The sequence below is a fragment of the Trachinotus anak genome, unplaced genomic scaffold (genome assembly GCF_046630095.1).
Source record: "Trachinotus anak isolate AG129_WGS33_773 ecotype Australia unplaced genomic scaffold, CSIRO_AGI_Tana_v1 ptg000012l, whole genome shotgun sequence".
Classification (NCBI taxonomy): Eukaryota; Metazoa; Chordata; class Actinopteri; order Carangiformes; family Carangidae; genus Trachinotus; species Trachinotus anak.
Window position 1 is genome coordinate 503,391 of NW_027273863.1, and position 12,828 is coordinate 516,218.

Sequence of the window (12,828 nt, forward strand, 5' to 3'; positions counted from 1 at the left end):
TCGAAGTCTGTTCCCCCCTCAGAATCTTCTTCTCCTTCTGAAAGGCGGTTGACATCCAACAATCACGTGGATCACCGCCAGCCCCTGGGCCCGACTGTGGATACAAGACTCTAAACTGTACAAACGCTCCCACAAAAGGTCCATATATGCACTTTTTTCATTTATATATTCATTCATAAATGCATACAGAAATATTATCATATAAAATTATGTACCTATATATACACACCCCGTTTTTGGTTAATGTTAGATGCTCCAACATGTCTCAGTCCAGGTTTGTCCATCATTTGGCTGGTAACCAATGCATTGTAGTTACACACAACTGGAAAGGTGACCCACCCTTGTGTAGAAATGTTTCTTTAAATGAGACAGTTACCATTAACAGTCACTTCAGTCTATGTATACATATATACATATACATACATACACACACATATATATATATATATATATATATATATATATATATATATATATATATATATATATATATATATATATATATATATATATATATATATATACATATGTGTATGTATGTATGTATATGTATATATGTATACATATTCATATATATATATATATAAACGATATATATATCGTTTTCGATATATATATATATATATATATATATATATATATGATTATTCAGTAACGTGAATATTTTGAATCACACATACCACCACAGAAATACTTAAATCACTTAAATACATAACAATGAGGCTATCACAGTTTAATTTGGAAAGATGCTTTGAAAAAAAAAGTGGGAAATTGAAACCATCTATGACAGAGGTCAGTTGTCCATATTTTCTGAAGAAAACTCTCCTTTCTACACGCAACTATCTGCTTGGAAAGGGGGTATCCACACAGACATGTCGGGCCCAAACACAGACTGTTGATATCAGATGCAAACTGCTACAGCAAATTAAAAGCAGTTTAATCCCAATATTCATTCCACTATACTTTGTTACAACCACTTCTGTTTCAAGTGTTGCTGTTCTGTTTGCTGATTTCTTTAACAGAAAGTGTTATTCCTACTGAAGATATATTATGTTTATTACATAACACAAACTAATTTGTTTCTGTCTGTGATTGGCCAAACATGTCAGTTTAATGGTTGTGAAAAGGGAAGAAGAGTAAGATGATGACTGTAAAATGCTGATTTTTGCGTTGTCCATTCTTTTTATTTGTGTATCTAGGTTGCTTGCATCTCTATCTAATTGTTGATTAAGTTTCTTCTTCTACTGAAAATGAGATGTTTAGTGCTCTGTTTATTCAAAGTGAACAAAAGCTTTAGTTTTGAAAAAGAAAGTTGAAAATCTAGTTTGATGGAGTTAAATGAAAATGTGGCTCATGTACCTGAGTAATTCGAAGAATCCCAGAAACATAGAGTTGCACCTGCCTCAACAAAACAGAAAATACTTATTATTAATATAGCTTACTATAATATACTACTGATATAACTCGCTCAGTATGTAGAATATGATAAATACTGAAAATCTCTATGATCTTTGCTAGTCCAAAAATCTTTGACACAGAAAGTAAAAACGATCAAATTATAGGTAAAAAAAAAAAAAAAAATGAAAATGTGAGTATTGTGAAACAAATATTTCCCAGTAAGTTCCCACTGAAGCTGAGGTTTTAAAGGTTGGATTAACTAACCACACTGAGTAAACAGAAGGAGAACATTTTTTACCCACTCAGAACACAGGCCTCAGCTATAAAGCTGAAATAATGAGTTGGAACAAGTGAGAGGAGTGAGAGGAAGATACCAGGAGGATGAGGTAAAGCAGGCAGACACTGGTCAGCAGCCAGCAGTCCCATCAGAGAGTCATTACTGAAGCCGGTAGGAGCAGGATGGCATGAAGGCAGATCTACACGTCCTGTCAACGCACAAGTGAAGTGTCTGACTTCATGTATTAAAGGACCAAACTGACAATTAAATGTTCTTATAGAATGAATCTGTAGTCTCTCTGTTATGTTCTGTTTGCCAGACACTCTTTAAAGACGTGTTTCATAATGTCTGTTTGGCTGCCTCCTTCTCAACACCTACGAAGTGTGTGTGTGTGTGTGTGTGTGTGTGCGTGCGTGCGATCTGAACTGCCTGCCAGGGTGCGTCCCACTGTCTGTACATGGTCACAATGTGGGGCGCTCATAAACTTTTACAAGCTGCTTTAATCTAACCGTCTGACCAATCACAATGATTCACAGGGACCACGCCGCTGCCTGAGGCCTCATTAGTGCTGCCCATCACACCAAGCTGGCTGTGAGAAAGGAAGGAGCAACACACACACTTACAATGAGTGAGGACCAGCAGGTGAATGGGAACAGAGTGGGTGTGTTGTCTTTGGTCTGTTGCAGTGACTCAGTGACTTTGTATTATCTCTCTACCAGACACCCTGCGAGAACGTCAACAAGCTCGCTTGCAACACGTCAAACAGCTTTTTCCTGCTTTTTAAACACTTTGTATTAAACTTCTGTTTTTAGAAAAGTGTATGTGTAGATTTTTTATGTTATTATGGCATCTTGGAAGTTGATGCAGCCTGTGCGTTGTTATCAGCCTTATCTCAGCGTCCCTGCACACAGTGTGTCTCTGTCTTTCACAGGGGGTTAACAAAGTTTCAGTTTTAGAGAGGGGCTTTAAATAGAGTAAGCTCTGTAGACATGATATTGGTCCTTCATTCAAATACATTGTTGTCCAGTTACTTTCATCCACCTCTCTTTACATTTAGTTTATTTATCAATAGGACTGCATAACTGACTGACACTATATTGACGACATTTTAGCACAGCAGGAAGATGTTATAATTTTCATTTTATCATCATAATGGAGCTTCAGCTCTAAGTTATTGATCCAGTTATTTCACTTGGATTTGTTCATTGTCAAACCAATGATCATTTTTATGATAAGTAACCTATTGCAGTCTATATCACCGCCCGTGTCAGCGCTCCAGCTGCAGAGCCCTAAAAAATTGGCCACCTGATCAACACAGCATCTAAGTAAACCATCTGCATTCTGGTTTACTTGTGGTGTCATCCTAACTGATGGGGGTTCCCTCTATGAGTTAATATACTGACAGTGAAACTCAGTGTCCCAATTTCAGCTAATGTGTCTCATAAAGGCAAAAAAAAAAGCCAAAATAACATCACAAAACATCCAGCCCAGATAAACCAATACTGATGGTAAAACTCACAGTGTATGGTCACATTTATGGAGCTAATATACATCTCTAACTCTGCAGCATGTAGAGAGATAAGAAATTCAACTATAAATTTGACTGACTTGAATGAGAGAACTCAACATAGTCGACAGCTGTTTGTGGTGTGTCTGTTGGGCACTCGTGTTCATTTGTGTCCTCATTGTTTCATGGAGAGGATGTAGCTGCATTATAAAGTAAGGCGTCCATTCAAACAGACACTATAACTGCAGTTCATTTAATTCTGTGGAAACATTTAAGTTCAACCTTGGGAAAAGTTGTTTTACAAAACAACCTCAAGGTCCTCTTACTAGCTTTTTTCAGGACTTTCAACCACATCTCACGGTCCTCCTCTGCAGATGGATTCCTCAGTTCTCCTCAAGTGAAGCTAAATCACATGATCATAGGTTGTTGATTTACCATTATCCACCTGTAACCTGACAACTTAGTTATCTCTATGGCAAAAGAGGAAGCTCTGCTGATGTAAACCATGAAATGTGGTTAAAATCTCATGAAAAAGACAGCAAGTGGAACTGAGTCAACATTATTTTGTCAAATATTGTGAAAGCCCCGGGATCAGATTTTATTGATACACATGGGAAGGTACAATAATCAAAGACAGTACAACACATCCTGGTAAAGATTGCCTTTGTGTGCAGGAAGTGTTCTGGTGTCTTGATTGTCATGGTTACAGTCAACTGTCAATATCCATCACTTTGACTGTGTAAGTAAAATGTTTCTGCATCATCCAGTGCCTCCCTAGATTTCTCTCCTTATCTTTGCTTGAGATACATGAATCCAAATGGAAGAAGTCTGTGTCTGTCCACATTGAAATGAAGTAAATGTTTCACCAGCTTGACCCTTCTTCTTCATCTTTGGCTCTTTCCCCTCTTCTTCTCCATGTGAAAATCACCCATATGCATTCACTTTTTTTATGACCCAGGCACTGAGCTGAACAATTGAAACACCACTGCAAAAATGTCAAAACCACATGACATCAATTTTGGCCCCGAGCACCAAGTTGTCTGGCAGAGAATATTTTGTCAAAGGGCAAGAAGCAGGAGTGAGGTCATATGTGGGTGATGGCACAAACCTCACAAGTGTAAAAAAAAAATCACTGAAGTAATGCTTTAGGTTAAAACAATGATAATTTAAAATGATAGTAAAAAAAAAAACAAACTTTGTTATGGTGAAATAATTAAAAAAAAAAAAAACATTACAAAAAGGAGTAGAAGAAGAGCTTTGGAGTCTTTAATAACTGCTTACTCTCCCTCAGGTTCTTGAAAGGGCTGGCTGTGTGTAGGAGTTCATTTATTGCCAGTGTAGGAAGGTTAAATATGACATGGCAGTTTTTAATTAGTGTCTGGGTGTAGTGTGAGTGTGTGTTTGTGTGTATAATGCTAATTAAAAGTGTCCTGTCGAACATATAAAAGGCCAACAGAGGGACGGACTATGAGAAGAAGAGTAGAGGTGACACACCGAGAAGGTAAGCACGGCTTCTCACTCGCTCTCTCTCTCTCACTGTTCATCACAGTGTATCTCTCTCACTCTCGTTCTCTGTATGTTACAGTTGTTGTTCGGATCAGATTCTGTTCACGCTGAGTCTTTGGGTAAAAACGATGATGAGGATGGTGATGAAAATGTCCCTGTGGCTCGTGCTGCTTGGCCTTGCTGTTACCTCTGCTGCTGCTGCTGCTGGATCAGGTAGGCACTGACATTATTTAACCTTCTAAATCTATGACACTTTGTGTTTGCAGTTTCAAAATGATGTTTCATGTGTTGTATTTCAAATCACCTTGTAATGCCTTTATAGTGACTGCATCTTATATGGCTTATGATGTCCAGTGAGTATTATCCCAGTATTACCTGGGAACCCATCTACTATCGTTTGTCCAATGCTTACTAGTGCGCCTGTGATATCAGCTAATGTCTAAAAATGGACCCATGACACCTTGTCATATCTCACATGTCATTTATGATACACTGCAAAAAATGTTATTCCTTATAATGTACCCTTGATAACTAATAATATCTGATCATCTATGTTGCCCTATGATTTCTAATAATGAATATCGTACCTCATAATGAGATGTAAGTAGTACGCCTTGTTTTATCAGGTAACATCTAATGTTTAATCTTGTACCCATAACACTTTGGGATGTACAATAAAGTTATGATGTCACATCAGGAATGAAATGAAAGTACCACTGAATTCAGTGTGTCTCTTCAGGCAGCTGTGTGGGTCGCTGTGGTGAGGTTTTCACTAGAGGTCAACAATGTACCTGTGACTTCAGCTGCCTGCAGCATAGTGAGTGCTGCCCAGACTTTCAGGCTACATGCACCAGTGGTAAGACACAAATACAACACTACTACACTATTCATTTGTTTTATATCTGAAAGCAGTTTTTTAGATGTGCTCTGTTGACACTGTGGTGTTCTCAGCTCAGTCCTGTCAGGGTCGCTGTGGCGAGTCCTTCAGACGTGGTCAGCTGTGTGAGTGTGACCCCCAGTGCATCCACCACAACACCTGCTGCCCTGACTATCAGCTACACTGCGGTAAGAGTCAACAGGCACGACCACAACAATGCCCCACGCAGTGCTCCGCTGTGACTCGCCACACAGCTGAACATGTCTTGAACAGACCTGGTTGTTGAATGGATTTAAGCAGCTGACACAGTTTTAACAGTGTCTCTCTCTAACCACACTAACTGTGCTTTTTCCACCTCGTCTGTCCACAGATGCCAGTGTGACGGTCTCAAACCCCGGGACTCTTCAGCCTCTGAGGGCTGCGGCTTCAGGTTAGATTTCATCAACAACAAGACAACTAACCAGCAGCACAGCTTCCTTTCACATCTACCTTTAATGGAATTTATGATCACTGTACCAGATGTCTGACTTTTCTCTGGATACAGTAACCAAACCAAAATCTTACTCCCTATTCAAACCAGGTGCTCAATGGAAAAAAGGAACACAAAAGGCTTGTACAGGCTGCTACTCACAATTTCATTGTGCTTTTATATTGCACTGCAAGCCTGGGTAGCTCCCTGTCCAAGACTTTTGTGCTCTTCTCTGAAAACCGTATTGATGTAGGATAACATGCAGGTTCTCACAGTCTTTTATAAAACTGATGTCTTTCTCTTTTCTTTTTTTTCATTATTTCCTCCGCTTTCTCAGGTGATCAAAAATCAAAGAAGAGCAAGAAAAAGTCAAACAGCGAGAGCGAGGAACAGGTCACAGGTAGATGAAGTTCTGATGCTGACTTTGTTATCCATCATTACATGTTACATATAAAACACAGCCAAGAAATATCATCCAAAACTAAACACAAAGCTTTTACTACTGTATCAAGAAATGAAGGCTGTTTTCTAACATGCCAACAATAAAAGACTGCATCAATGAGTGGGCAACTAGATCCACAGCAAACAACAAAGTTTCTGATATTTTCAATAGATTGGTTGAAAAATTACACCTCTAAATCAGCTGGAGTGCATTACCCAGTTTCATTAAGCCCAGTGTCGAAATCTAGTTTTATTAACTTATAGTATAGTTTGACGTTTTGGGGAATCTGCTTACTCTCTTTCTTGCTTGAAGATTAATTATCGTCTTCTCACCCAAAAACTACCAAGTTTGCCTTTTCTTTTGTGAACAGGTCTGGCAGATACCAAGACCAGAACCAGCACCTTGCAGGACGTAGTCCAGCCCTCAGGGGTCTCTGTGGTGAACGCAGGTCCTCAGGGACCAGGGGCAGGTGGGAAAAGTGCTCCTGTGGATTTGTGTGTCTCATGTTGACCAACTTCAGTCTGTTGAGTGTTAAATGCATATTTAAGTTTCAAATAATGACATCTAAACAGGACATTTCCATTGGCTCCTTCCTGCTGCAGGGTTGAGTGACAGCTCTGTCGGTCTGCTGCCACTGTCTGTCCCTTCCTCTCACGGTGGCTCTCCAGACTCCTCTGCACCTGTACCTGCTCTGCCCAGCTACAGTCTTCCATCTCAGGGCAGCGGCACTCCTGTGGGCCCCTCTGGTCCTGGAGCTGTTGGTGGTACAGTGGATGGCCACCTGGTGCTGTCACCTGAGGGACTGACTCCATATGGGTCAAATCAAGGTGATGTAAACAGAGATTATTTCAGCTTGAGCATAATGTTTGTTTCATTTGGTTGGGGCAGAATTTTGAATTCTAATTGCAACATTTGTGTCATGTATATGTGAATATTGGTGCTTTTAAATATTTTGTAGCTGTTTTGAAGATTTTCTTTATAAAACAAACTCTGTCCCAGAAAAAAAGTTTGCCTTTTCTTTTGTCAACAGGTATGGCAGGTTCCAGGTTCCAGCCCCAGACCCAGCAGGACCTGGCCCAACACTTGGGGCTGTCTGTGGTGGACGCAGGTCTTCAGGGACCAGGGGCAGGTGGGAAAAGTGGTCCTGTGGATTTGTGTGTCCCATTTTGACCCACTTCAGTCTGCTGAGCATTAAATACAGACTGAAGTGTCAAATACTGACATAAACAAGTGTTTTGCAAAAATGTGATCTTTTCTCGACAGGTTTGGTGGCTCTGAAACAACTTCTAACAACCTTTTGTGTGTGTGTGTGTTTGTGTGTGTGTTTGTATGTGTGTAGGACTATTTGCTGATGTTGAATTATGCAGTGAATTTCCCATGAATGGACTGACAGCTCTCATCAACGGCACTATCCTGATATTTAAAGGTCAGCATACACATATGAACTGGACTTAAGCTCTTTGTTTCTCTGAGCTGCTGTGTGTGCAAACTGCCCTTAGATGGACAAGTGTTATGCAATGAGCTGTGTTGTGTCATATATTCTGAGCGTATATCTGTGTATGTGAATGTGGTGTGTTCTGTGTCTGTGTGGTTCTATGTACAGGGGAGCTGTTCTGGTCAGTGGACCCTGTCAGTCGTTTAGCTGGTCCTCCACAGAGCATCACAGACACTCTAGGTGTCCCCTCTCCCATCGATACTGTCTTCACACGCTGGAACTGCAACAGAAACACCTACATCATCAAGGTACAGATACCACAATAACAATATAACAGCTGTATTCATACAAAATATCAATACTAATATTGAATATTAATACTACTATTATACTATTGTTGCTGCAACTCCACTGTGTTGCTGCTGATACTGTAAATGTGCAAAGCGGTAAATGTGGTAGCACAGCTACTGCTTTGATTTAAAGCTGCAACTGATGATCTTTTTTTTTATTTAATTGATGAATTTTTGGTCCATAAAATGTCAGAAAATATAAAATGATCACAGTTTTTTCAACATGATCTCTTCAAATGTCTTGTTTTCTCCAACCAACGAAACCCAAAGTTATTCAGTTTACTGTGGAGAAGAGGAGGAGGAGCTGGAGCCAAAGCATCCTCAGCATTTTATCTTGAAAAATTGAAATTATGATAATTAAAATTATTAATCAGATATTAAAAAAATGTTGTTAATTCATTTTCTATTGATTGACTAATCTGTAATAGTCAAAGGCCATAACTGCCTTTGACTATTACCATATTGCCACCTTTGATCTGTTACTACTTGTTCTATATCTGCAACAACAGTTACACATTTTACTATAATAGCCCCACTAGATTACAAATACTATGACTACGATTACAACCACAACAAACAGTAACACACAGATGAATATATGTAAATATATGATGACAAACGACAAGGCTCTTTTTACTTGCTAACAAAAAGGTCACTGCCATTTACCTTTCCCCTCATCCACCCTTCCCACCTCTCCTCCTCATCCTCACTCCTCCAGGGGGACCAGTGCTGGAGTTTCGATGGGAACATGGCTGTGGAGCCAGGCTACCCCAAGCCTCTGGCCTCTGAATTCCCAGGCCTGACAGGACCCATCAGTGCTGCATTTGCAGCCCCAGCCACCAGGAGCCAACCAGAGACTGTTTACTTCTTTAAGAATGGTGAGGAAGGCAGACAGAGACAGACAAAAAAGACAGGCAGACAGTGACAGACAAAGCATGGCCTTCTTAACGGGGTATTGATGCAGGTCAGGGCTGAGGCTTGAAGACAGGTCACCTCGGGCATGTGAGTCATAAATGAGACCAAATAAATAAATGAAGGGGACTGTCAGGGGCTCGCTGTCTTGCTCAGTGACACTCAGCAGGCTCAGCATCATGACCACAGCTCTCCTTGTCCACCATGTAGGAGACATCATGCAGAGCTTCACCTTCCCACCATGCAGCACAAAACCCAGGAGCTCCTTGAAGAGACGCTTGACTCGCCAGGCTGGTTAGTGACCTCACCAACCAACTCAGCAAAAGGCATTTTGAAGTTTATATCAAACGTACTCATGATACTGTTTTTTTATTCCTCGCAGTTCTTCTAGGTGGAGAGATCAACATCAAAGTGTCTCTGAAGGGATTCCCCAGCCCCGTCACGTCGGCTCTGACCATGCCCAGCCCCCAGAGGAGTGACAAATTCTACCACTATGTCTTCTCTGGACGTAAGAACTCCCCACAATACTTTGTGCATCTTATGGTGCATGCGTCTCTCCACAACAGTCCCCAGTGAGTCCAGACTCACTGCCAAGCACAGATCCAGCCTCTTCAACCAGCTGATCCAGTCTCTTTGTGCTGTTGTCTGACTGCAGCATAAAAAAGATGTGAGAAGTCAGAAATGAGAAAGTTAATTAAAAAAGATGAGTGAATAATAAGAGTAGGTGCATGTATAATAGTAGTATAATAATAGTTGCAGTATTATTTTGCATTATCATTATTTCTAATGCGTGGCTGCCAGTAGTTTTTCAAATATTTTTGTCCATAGTATCAGTCTTTTTTTCCATTTAATGTCATCCATTCTTTAATCTTAATTCACATTTTCATGTGGAAACCAAAGCACATATCGTTACCATAACCAAAGGAATATTTCATAAAATACATGCAAGTAGTTTGCAGATTATTCTCTGCACCTTATCACACAAGTTTCTGTCAGTTCTGTATTTAAAATATCCATTGTATTTACATTGGTAGTTGCATAAATGCTCTATATTTAATTCTCAGTATGTTCTCCAAGCTCAGTCCCCTGTTTATCTTCATAGCTTTTTCAATGTGAGCAGGCAGCACCCACCCAGCTCGAACCAAACAGCTGTCAGATGTTTTTCTTAGGAGTATGTAAAGAGCAGCGTTTAAATAGAGTAAATGTTGGACTTTGATTCATCAGTCAGACACAAACAGGACTCATGAATGTTAATGTTGCTCTGCAGTTTTATGTCATTGTTGTGTTTACAGCTTTGTGGGAAATAAAGAGTATCACCAAGAGAAAACTACAGAATAGTTTCTGGTTTAACTGACCCAAACATATTGTATATTGTACTTCCCCTGATTTTCAGTCACATTTTAGTGTCTCAGGGTTTTTCGTGTATCTTGTGTCATTAGTGTGGTTAAAGCAGCTAAAGTCTTTTACTGTCTTCTCTGCAGCCATCTTCTTCAGAGTCCAGATTGGTGGTGACCTGCCAGCACTGGCCAAACCTGACCCGTCCGCACCCCTCGCACCTCTACCCATCATCAGCCCTGCTGCCACAGTGGGCAGCTCCCCCAGCATGGCTGCCCAGAATGCTAACCCCACCTCCCTGGCCAACTCCATCAGAGTCTGGCTGCGCTGTCCCTAGGAACATCCTGAGGAGGAGATAGTGGCCCAGTTCTGCTGTTTTCTGCTTCAGCACTTCTGATTTCTAATCCATTTTTAATTACTGGAAAGGTATTTTTCAATTTATCTGTCACATTCTCTACCCTTTAAAAAAAAAAACTGAAATCATCCAACTGTTTCTGACACAACCTATTGAGTAAAATTACTATGACCACTCTCTTAATCTGCTGTTGGTACTTGGCCTGCTGCCAAAGCAGCTCCGACCAATTGAGGCCTCTACAAGACCTGTGAAGGTCTCTGTGGAATCTGGCGCCAAGACCTCAGCAAGTTTTGGTTCATCACTTAAAGTGGAATAAAAAAATGTAAGTTTAATTTCCCATTGTGGATAGTGAGCAGACTTCACTCAGTTTTTGAAGCTCCAGATGATCAGTTGTTTGTCTAGGTCTCTGTGTAAAAAGTGTTTTTCATTGTTACGTCTGGAGCTGTAATTTACAATTATTTTCATTAGTGACTGTCAAATATTTTGTGATTGATTGATCCAAACATCTACATCACAGTTTCTCAGAGCCCAAGTTGACATCTTCAGATTTTTTCAGTGTAGAAACCTAAAGGCTAAAAATCCCAGAATGTTTTATCGTGATTAATGACTCGCACCAGTATCACTGCTACTAATTATTCAACTTTATTATTAAAACAGGTGTAACAGATCAATGAGAGAACACATGAAGAATCTAACATTACAAAACCAGGGCTGCTCTCATGAATCCATGAGAAACAATTACAAAACAACTAAAATCTCACTGGATCTCACTGACACCATGACCTCACAGATCACAGCTGTCATCTCTCTCACACTAGTGAGAGTGTCTTAAATTCAGTTAATTAATGAAGCATCTTTTCATTTCCTTGTTGGATGAGATGACTTGTGATGAGTTGCTACTGCTGACATCTTCATTAGGCGATGCCCCCTCTGCCCAGGGCCCCCCCTCTTCCTCCTCGAGAGAAGGTTCCTGACAACAGACAAACGTGAGAGGAAAGCATTTTGTGATAAATGAACGAGATGATCAGTTTAATCCCACATCATCACTATTCATGATATTATTCCTGTAATGTCTGTACTGCTGCTTTCTGCTTATTGTACTTCAATAAAGAACTTCATCATACTCTGAATGACAGGAGTCTGTTCTGTAAATGTGCTTATCAATGATGATAAGGAGGAGGGCGACAGCCAGCTGTCCAGCCCTCCACGACTGTTTCAGGTTGTTACCTCTGCGGCTGAGTAACATCCTGGCCTCCACCCTCCCTCCCCTGGCTCCTCTGCCTGACAGGTTGCTGATCAGTGACTGGCTGTTCACTGTGCGCCGCTGAGTAATGCTGCTGGTGTCTGAGAACAAAGCAAACAACTGTAATTGTGATTAACTTAATGAAAGTGATATTCCAGACCTGAAGTCCATGAAAACTGAGCTGACATGAAAGCTGAGGTTCATAATGACATTGAAGCTATCCAACAACTGGACTTGGTTGTAGATACTTGAAATTGTTTCACCTCTCATCCAAGAGGCGTCCTCAGCTCTGACTGGTATTTAGCCTCTGTGAAATTGTTATCATGGTCACTGATTTCACTTAGTTCATCAGTGCTCCTTGTTGTTTTAACGACAGCAGTTAGAGTCGTTGGCGTCACCTGAGGCCAAGACAGCCTCAGTTCAGCCTTTCTTGGATAACCATGACCTGGATCACTGAGAATCTTCACAGACAATCATGCTGTTATTTTTCAATCCACAGAATTAATTACCAGGGTCTTGGCTGGTAGATGGCAGTGATGCATCATCGCTCTGCTGTCCTGTTGACTCCATGTCTGTCTGGCTCTCCAAAGAAGACTCAATACCAGGCCTGAAGAAAACACACACAAGCAAGATCAGATGAAGCGCCATCCTAAAAAATATGAATTACATTCTGATTTTAGTCAAATGGTAAAAAATGGTTTACCAGTAATCCACTTGACCAT

At 40.5% G+C, this 12,828-nt stretch overlaps 2 protein-coding genes across 5 annotated transcripts in view; one reads left to right on the forward strand and one right to left on the reverse strand.

The window, feature by feature from the left end:
- Positions 1 to 4,569: 4,569 nt before the first annotated feature.
- On the forward strand, positions 4,570 to 11,984 carry prg4a (proteoglycan 4a). Its single transcript, XM_071491891.1, has 15 exons — positions 4,570 to 4,683; positions 4,768 to 4,901; positions 5,428 to 5,544; positions 5,640 to 5,753; positions 5,936 to 5,995; positions 6,372 to 6,434; positions 6,847 to 6,945; positions 7,079 to 7,303; positions 7,507 to 7,605; positions 7,816 to 7,902; positions 8,080 to 8,219; positions 8,980 to 9,139; positions 9,384 to 9,467; positions 9,556 to 9,681; positions 10,655 to 11,984. Exons 2-15 carry the CDS (start codon positions 4,817 to 4,819, stop codon positions 10,843 to 10,845), a joined length of 1,650 nt encoding a protein of 549 aa, XP_071347992.1. The 5' UTR covers positions 4,570 to 4,683; positions 4,768 to 4,816; the 3' UTR covers positions 10,846 to 11,984.
- Positions 11,487 to 12,828, reverse strand: part of tpra (translocated promoter region a, nuclear basket protein) — a 35,776-nt gene continuing 34,434 nt past the window's right edge. For all 4 annotated transcript variants that reach the window (XM_071492648.1, XM_071492647.1, XM_071492649.1 and 1 more), the window contains exons 53-55: positions 12,616 to 12,713; positions 12,091 to 12,207; positions 11,487 to 11,833 (exon numbers count right to left, since the gene is read on the reverse strand). In XM_071492648.1, the coding sequence (XP_071348749.1) occupies positions 11,778 to 11,833; positions 12,091 to 12,207; positions 12,616 to 12,713 (271 nt within the window). In that variant the 3' untranslated portion in view covers positions 11,487 to 11,777. The remainder of the gene's footprint in view (positions 11,834 to 12,090; positions 12,208 to 12,615; positions 12,714 to 12,828) is intronic.